At 36.9% G+C, this 9,266-nt stretch overlaps 1 protein-coding gene across 1 annotated transcript; it reads left to right on the top strand.

The window, feature by feature from the left end:
- The first annotated feature begins 2,604 nt into the window (after window positions 1-2,604).
- Window positions 2,605-8,736, top strand: LOC113056359 (homeobox protein Dlx4b-like). The gene is made up of 3 exons (XM_026223104.1): window positions 2,605-3,201; window positions 4,075-4,268; window positions 8,296-8,736. The coding sequence occupies exons 1-3, from the start codon at window positions 2,883-2,885 to the stop codon at window positions 8,545-8,547; spliced, it is 765 nt and encodes a 254-aa protein (XP_026078889.1). The 5' UTR covers window positions 2,605-2,882; the 3' UTR covers window positions 8,548-8,736.
- The last annotated feature ends 530 nt before the right edge of the window (window positions 8,737-9,266 follow it).

Genomic DNA, 9,266 nt, shown 5'->3' on the forward strand with positions numbered 1-9,266 from the left:
ATAGGGTAAGCTGCAGCTAGGTAAATAAGAGTAGAACTGCAATGTTGTTAGCTGACGTGCATCAGATTGCAAACAGTGAGAGATTTGGGGTAAAAACTACAAAATATCTCCCAATACAAACACGCCCCATAGTATAGTCCCACCCTTGACACAAATTGACAGCTTTCTGTGTAAGGCATCTGAAATACAAATGCTTTTCAATTGAGTTTGGACTATTTCACAATGTATATGTCCACATGTGGAAAAATACAATTAAATATAGAATTTGCAATTCCTTTTGAAAATAGTGCAGAATATCCTTACCTGTACATTGATTATGATCAATGCCTGAGAGATCTGCTGGCATTTTTAAATCGCCACAACAATTGGAATGGGTTTTGTGGACTCTGCTCAGTTAAGGAATTCCATGTTTGTTCCAACCTTTAAAATAAAGTTTAAAAAAAATAAAAAATACAAATTGTTTTAATAACAGTGATTCAGTTCAATTAACTGTGTGAAGTTAATCATGAAATTGACCCATCATGATTATGAGTTAAATTCACCTATGAGTTGGTCTACAGAAGCAGAATATGATATAGTGATTGGCTGAAAGGTGTGCTTTCAAACAGTCTAATCAATGGGATGTTCATTATAAATCACAGTTTTATGTTAATATGCTGGCTATATCAAACACACACAGTCACTGGCACAGATAAGGGAGATCACACTGCATGCGCGCACACAGACATTTCTATGACAAGTCACGTAGGTAAAACAGTCCATATATAAAAACTTATAGATGTACCAAAGTGATAAGGACAAGTCAAAAACACGATCTGGAAAATTAATATATGATGTTTACGCTCATAAATTAGGTACATTCTGGTGCAGCTTTAACTATAGCACGAAATAAAAATATATCTGCGTTTAAGTTACGTGAGGGTTAACGTTAGTTGATTATCACAGACAAACAATTATGTAAAATGTATAATAAACACGAACTTACCGTTAGACGCCTCAATAAGACTGCACTCGACGAGTTTTTCTCTCACAAATGTATCCATGCGCTTTTCTGACAGGAAAAAAACACATTTTGAATTATAATTTGTATGTAAAAAGACTTTATAAACCACAAAAGCATCAAATCACTTCACTAACGCGGCCAGCGTCACTCGCTGTGCGTGCGCGAACTTTGAAATGCCCTGAGACGTCGATTCTTTTCCGGGAATCACTTTGTTCGAGAATTACTGAACCGGTTTACTTGAACTGGGTCGTCGGTTCTTTTAGACCTGCGGTCCGACTATATTGTACGTAATTTGTATGATTTAAATGTCGATATGGACAACTGCAGGCGTTTACATTAGAGCAGAAAGTCGTATTCACTTTTTGAACTCATTTGACTCACTTAAATATCAAATTCGCTTTTCAATGTCAGAAACTACTTTTTCCTCTATTTCCACAGGTATTCGCATATTTCAGCCATCAGTCACTGTCTGAAACTTAATAAAACTTTATTAATCTGTCGTCTCAGATACCTTAACACGATTATGCGAGTCGCGTAACGTAGGTTGGCCGTTTGAGGTAAACAGTTCATCATTTAACGTAAATAATGTTGGCCTGTAGACGTTTAACAGTATTGTTGCTGCAAAAAAAAAGTTATAATTCTGCCAATTTAAAATAATTATTATTGAAAACATTAAATAAACTTACCTTAAAACAGTTGAAAGCCGTGGCTTTGCCCCGTTGTTCTTCCAAAGTGACAGTTGGGGAGCGATTTAAACATCTTCAAGGCGCGTTAAATAACCCAGCGCTGGCCTGAAACAACCCAGCGACGCAACCCAGCAGGTTTAACCCAACACCTGGTAAACTGAAACTACCCAAAAGTGTTTAAAAAGAAATTAAATAACCCAACAAAATGACCCAACAGACTCAACCCAGCATTTTGGGTTAAAAAATAACCCAGCCGTTTTTAGAGTGTAGGCCTGTATACAATTCGTATTTTGAATGTGAATAATCGCTGTATCAAATACTTTATTACGAGCATAACATATATTTAGAGAAGAATTCCGAGTTTCTCCTTGCTAAAAGAAGCAGGAATGCCTGTACAGTGTGGAACAAACAAAAACTGGACCGGAGGAATGGAATGGATTAACAAACAACTTCCGGTCATTTTAGTTTCTGAATAGAAGGTGTGTCACAGAGCGCAAACCACTGTATTGTGAAACGTTTTGAAAGAAATCACTGCATACAACTAGAATAAGTGTATTCAGAAGATTTCACTAAACATGGAGAAATGTCACATAATCACATTTTAAGGTGGCTGAACCCCCAATATACACTGAAATGCATTAACGGACGCAGGCATTATTACACTGACACTCATATTCATATTTTTATATAAGTCTCGTAGTTCTTTTTATAATCGTTGCCGTTTGTAATAGTACAAATTATTAATTGATTTGTATTATTACTATAATGTCATGCAATAAAGGATGTATTTAAATTGATCATTATTATGTGACATGATCGATATCAGGGCTCACTATCAGCAATTCGATAGCAAATGCTCATCAAGTGCATTTAGCGCTCCCCGGTGTCGCGTGACACACCAATCATCGCGCGCTCTCGCGGAGCGCGAGTCAGTCAGAAACACAGGAACTCGAGCCCGAGGTGACTTGGATATTGCGCGGTTTTGTCATGATTTGAGAAAGATAACCTCGCATTCACCTATGAGATTCACTGCAGTGACTTTGGGAAATAGGTTTTCATTTAGAAACCCGTGTTTTTTTGTTTTGTCCCAGCTTATTTTGGGATGGATCCGGTTCAAGGTCTTTTTCGAGCACAGTGAATGTTCAATGCAGCACTCAGACCATCCTCGGGCTTTATGGACTTGACTGTCAATTATGTCTATGAGTTTCATGCCTGATACGCTGAATAGTTTAGATCCTTCCAAATCAGCATTTTTAGAATTCGGCCACGGACTTTCAACCAACCAGCAGCATTTATCCGGATACGCACACAATATTTACCCGGTACATGGATTGCACTCAGGCGGACACCGCCAGCACGATGCTCCCTACCCTTCCACCGCGTCCCATTACAGGCGGCCGCTGGGATACGCCTACCCCGGGCCGGTGAGCGCTCCTGCTCCCGGTGCTTACATGCCTTACCAGCCAAACAACCACAGCAGTACTCTGGCGCACGCGAGGGCTGAGGAGACGAGTGAGTATCTTGATAAAACATCAGAATGTGAGGTTTTGACGTGTCCTCGTTGTTTCCTAAAATATTCTGCATGCTTTCTGCATGTTTGCTAATGCATTTTGTTTCTGTACAAAATGTAGGCTACAAAATTAGAAGCAAACTTTATACAGGGATGTGTCATTATTTGATTAATATCTGCCATGACTTATGCCTAATACAAATTTATTGCATTTATAACAGTAGCTAATTTAACTACATTCACATTTTTTAAATAAATAGGCAACCAGATTTGGTAAAAAATAAAATAAATTCACTTGGCCTATTTATTTTTAAAGACCAAGAGTTTCAGTGAACTTGGGTAAATCAGTGGCAAATGGAAAACACTAAATTGTGTGGATTGCAAGGCTTTTTTGCAAGATTATGTTTTCCGGACTTAAACTTTATTGCGTGGGGGAGGGGTGGGTCTTATTTAAAGGCAACATTAAAACGTTTCATACCTATACGTGACGTAACGCTTCTCTTAGTGATATTAAAGTTAATGCATTCGTCAAAAATATCATTAATATCGAGATAAACGTTGCACATTTTAGCAATTCATCGACAGAGCAATGCACACAAACTTAAGCTAACACTAAAGTCGGCCTGTAAAATTGACTTTAAAGCGACGTTAATTATGGTTTCCTGTTCTTAAATGATGACCCATTAATGTTCCCCCTAAACACCAGATAAATCTCCTATTTGGCAACTGTAAATCAAACAGACAGTAACAGCTCTTTAGCAGGTCATAATTTACGATTTCTCTCACAGAGTTGTAAACTGCTTGTTTGAAGACATTTATCCAAAGCGTTTACTGTGTCATAATGCTGTCGTTTTATTTCGTTTGCATGCCTGAAGACCAAGAAAAGCCAGCGGTCATTGAGAATGGTGAACTTCGCCTTAATGGCAAGGGGAAGAAGATCCGCAAACCGCGAACCATTTACTCCAGTGTTCAGCTGCAGGCGCTGCACCAGCGCTTCCAGCAGACCCAGTACCTCGCGCTGCCCGAGCGCGCAGACCTCGCCGCCAAACTGGGACTGACGCAAACACAGGTAAATGTCCAGCATCTCCACTTCTGTGTGGCACCATACAACTGCAGCGTGTTCTTCCTGATCGCTATGAGGCCTAGTCTTCAGTGAGTAGTATACGGCAGGACGAATTGCTAATTTCGGCGAGTAGGTGCAACAAGATTATGGGTTAGGCTTCATTTTTATTACAGTAGGTTATAGGCCTATACAGTATGATCTTTTGAAGAACCTCATTAGAGTGACGTAGGCATTTTGGCATTTGTCATGTGCCCAGTTAACACAAAACGCTATGGCAGTGTTCGCTCAAAGTTATGAATAACATAACATTAATAGAACGTTCGTTCAGTTATATAATGTTCCCAAAACTTTAGCACAAATACATATCTGTACATCATTGCTGTAATGTTTTTCTGAAACCCTTTAGGTTGTCAAACATTCTTTTATATTTTAAGTTTCAGAATGGTCAGAGAATATTCAAAAGTAACGTTCCCATATGAAATTATTATTATTTTTTTAAATATATAATTTTATCTTATAAGATATGACGTTTCAAGAGGGAATTGAGAGAGAAAAAAAGAATTAGAACTTTTTTAAACTGGACGTTTTGAACATTTAGAGAACATTCAGAAATAATAATTTCATAATAATAATAATAATTTCATTGTTAGAAAAATGCTCACAGAACAGGCCTAGTTTGTCAGCTATAGGTGGGCGCTGTTCATGGACCACAGGAAAACCTAATTTGTTAATAAATGTGCATTTTAGTATTTTCCATTTTTATGTTGTTTTGGGGTTGTCTCAAAAATATTTAGACACTTTGAAATCTAGCCTCACTAAACATATGTTTAAAGTATGGTTGTTGTTGTTATTATATAACAATTGTTTTAAATTAAAATTAAAAATTAAATCTATGCATTTAGCAGACGTTTTTATCCAAAGCGACTAACTGTGCATTCAAGCTATTTTTACCCCGGGGAAACGAACCTCCAACCTTGCGCTTGATAGCGCAGTGCTCTACCAATAGAACTACATGAACACTTGTTCTAAAGGCAAAATATTAAAATGAGCAGGATTTATAAAGAAATAACACCCTTACAAACTTTTGTTAGCTTTGAGATTATTTGGTTATTGAAAAGTATTCGACACTTGGTAGTGGAATATGTTCATAGTTCATGTTGATGTGAAGAACTATGCTTATGATTCGATTAAAAGTGACCTTACTACTGTGATAAAAGTCTAGTGTAACTTGCAACTGCAAATGCCATTTGGTTTGATATTTTCTAATACAATAAAATCCATGAAATTTTGTGAGGCTCAAGTGCTGAAAAACCTGCAAATCTGTCTGAAAGTAATTATCTGCTGAGGTGAGGCTTTAACTCAGTATCGTACTGGATGAACATTCAGGTGAGACCATGATGAGTCAGTCAGTGCTGGTTTCTGAGCATTTATGTGCTTTGTGTCATGTATACACAAGCAGGCTGATTTGTTTCAGTATTGTTAAATCTAAGTGAGGATTTTGTTTAATCCGACCTTTACTTTCATTTTTAAGTTAGCACACTCACTTTTGTGTTCTTACTCTTTACAGTTTGAGAGAGTCTTTTTCCAGAACTTATCCCAAGAATAATTTATTCTTGATTGCTTTAAGCCTTATGCTTAATAATAGATATCCAGCCGCACTCATGCGAAAATACATTCATTTCTGGGCCAGTGGATGAGATAAATGTCTTCTACACTAGACTCACATTCACTAGTGCAAAACCCATCTGCTATCCCATTTTAAATATCCCATTGGCAAAGCATGTATGTTTTGAATGGTTCTCTTAGGGAAAGCTAATTGATTAACGAGTCATATGCCTGTGCTTGTTATGTTGATGTCACACCCATTAATGAGTTCCTGTTGGGTGGTGTTTTGGACATTGATTTATTTTTATAAATCCCTCTTGTTGACACACACATGCAGGAATGAACAGTAAAATATTGATGCATGCATCAGAAATGTGTATGTGTGTGCAGAAACATGGAACCCAAACATAAGCCTGGGTGCAGCCATATGACATATACTGTAAGGCTTCCCATCATTCTTGCTCAGTTTTTCATTTCTTTCCCTTCCTCTACATTTACGCTATACACTTGCTGCCCTGCGTGTGACAGGTTGCACCACACGTTTAGCCATGGAGAATGAGTTCAGTCTGTCTCTCAGCTATAAGGAGCTGTTATGCCTTGGTTTTCATCAAAGCACATCTAAGTTTTCCTGTCATCGGTTGACGAATGCCTCTCACATTCACCTCAGACAGTGGTTGCAAAACTACAGTGATACACAAAGTTATGTAATATTGGTGGCAATGATTTGAAATCCAGAGCATAGCTGACAGTTTGCATTTGATCCATAAACCTGATAGAAGGCGCATAAACAACTGCCACACAGCACATGCTTTTGGCTTTTCCGAGTCCCTCCTTGTGCGTATAACATAGGTCTGGAATCCATCAACTCACCATAAAATCTGTTTGGCAAACCAATCTTTGGAAATAAAAAAGAAAATCCTTTTTTTTACGTGTGTTTATTAAATCTGTTGACAGCCAAACTAATAACTTTGTGTAAAGATCCCCTTGCATGGATTTTGATTGTCTGAGGTTATGGAAACTCCATTAGGTGGGCTCTCTGACTCAGTCTCGCAGTGTGGCTGGTGTTTTTCATGCAGGCGTTTAGCTGAAATCTTCCAAAGGCACAATTTCAGGTCTCCAAGGTCTCTAAATTGAGTGCACATTCTGGCAAAGGAACCATAAACTCCTACATCAGTGAAGGACACTTCTCAAACATTTGTGTGCCAAAGTATTTGCAGTGAAATAAATGAATTTTAAAGCTATTTTGTAATTCCAGAGTACTCTCACCACTGTAACTGTCTGGTCATACATTCAAATAAATGATGTTTTAAAACCACAGGTGAAAGGGGGTAACATTTTTAACTAATAGATATAGCCTAGCCATACTTGATTAATTAAGAAAGTTCTGAAATATTGTTTAAATATGCAGATTAGGCATTAATTCATTCAATCTGAATTCTTTTCCAGAAGAGAAATCTGAACATTTATATTTCATTTTGTTGAGATGCTGGAGCAAAAGATTTTAACTGAGGGGATCTAAATATCAATTGTATTGTATCACTCCTTATATCAGAAATACTGCAAACAGCAAGAAAACCGTTTTTAAAGTAAAATATATATAAATATTTATAACAGTAAATGTAATAATAACAGTGTATTATATAAATCGAATGAATGAACAAACCCCTCTGTAAAAACCTTCAGAATATAGATAGGAATAAAACTGTTAGTGCTGCTGAAGTGAGTAAATGATGAGCTGTGCATGAAAAAAAAAAAGTTTTTATGCATAATTAACTCAAAAATTATTTCATCACTGTTAAGTTGTTCCAAACATGTATGAGTTTCTTTGAAAATGTTGGTACACATTGACATACATTATATTTTTCCATACTGTTGAGTTCAGTGGCTACCGGCAACTGTTTGGCTACCAGCATTCTTCAAATAATCTTCTTTTATGTTCAACAGAAGAAAGAGACTTATACAGGTTTGAAGATGAATACATTTTAAGAGAATTTAATTTTTTTGCGAACTGTCTCTTTAAATATGTTTGGGTGGCTTTAGCATCAATATGTACTAATTTCAATGCCAAATGTGTTCATGATTATTTTATCAGAGTCTACCAAACAAGCTCTCTGGAAGTCATTTCAGTTCAACTATATTCAAACCTATTTTTACGCTGTGATTGTTGATGTCAGACACATGCTTCACTGCCTTCATGAAAATGGCAGGGCGGAACAATTGCTGAGTGTGTGTGTAATGAAACGCAGCAACGTCACTGAGTCCATCTCAGCAAAGACTGACAAATTCTTCAGAGTGTCAATATCATAAAAAATAGACCTCTGATGTCTTGAAAGCTATTGTAAGAAGTAGCATGTATATTTAAAAAAAAGTAACATATAATTTTTTTGCATGTATGTTAATGTTCTTTTTTCTTTTTTGTTTACTGAAGGTGAAAATATGGTTTCAAAACAAGCGCTCCAAGTATAAGAAGATCATGAAGCATGGCTCCAGTGGACCTGAAGGGGAGCTTCTTCACACCACCTCCTCATCCTCTCCTTGCTCTCCAGGTCTCTCTCAGCTCTGGGAGGCCTCTATGGCCAACAAAGTGCCACCCATACATCCCAGCAATTATATGAACAATTACGGGCACTGGTATCCCCCACACCACCAGGATCCTGTGCCCAGACCTCAGATGATGTGACTGACATCGCAAAAACAGAGCCAGAGAGACTCCAATCCATGTTGACACCTGCCTAACCTGTAAAGGCACTTACCTTCACATATTTAGTGTGTTTGAAAGGACTGTGTTTTTCCCATATTATAATTCAGTAGCTTTTCAACGTTGTTCAGATATTTTACAATGTGCTTGAAATAAAGGATTTATGAAAACATGAAAGTGTTGCTATGTTGTGAATGATTTATAGAAATATTTAGAATGTTGATATTTAACGATGTCCGTAAAATTGAGGTAATAACTCTTGTTCTCATTTTAAGAAGATCTGGTACAAATAACTTGGTAGCCTACAAAGCTTATTAAAAAAAAAACAATATAAACTGTGTATAATAGCCTAATGCCAGTCATGTTTGAACAGACATTTTAATAATACTTTTAATAATAAACGCGAGTGAAAATAGGCCTGTAAATTTGCGTTCTGGAATAAATTAAGCAAGAATAGCACAGAATGAGATCGTCGAGATTAAACGAAGCTGCGTAAATATGTAATTACATTAATACATCTTTTATAAATTCATAGATGTCCACTCAGTGTCCATGTTGTAGAAAGTTTGCGTTTTTTTCCTTTGTCCAGGTGTGGGAAAACTAGAGGTTGAGATTTATGAATTATTTATGATCAAGCCACATCGATGTAAGATGATCTGTTTTTATTCGCCTCTGACGAGAATTTTTTTATATATATATTT

The sequence above is a fragment of the Carassius auratus genome, chromosome 37 (genome assembly GCF_003368295.1).
Source record: "Carassius auratus strain Wakin chromosome 37, ASM336829v1, whole genome shotgun sequence".
Lineage (NCBI taxonomy): Eukaryota > Metazoa > Chordata > Actinopteri > Cypriniformes > Cyprinidae > Carassius > Carassius auratus.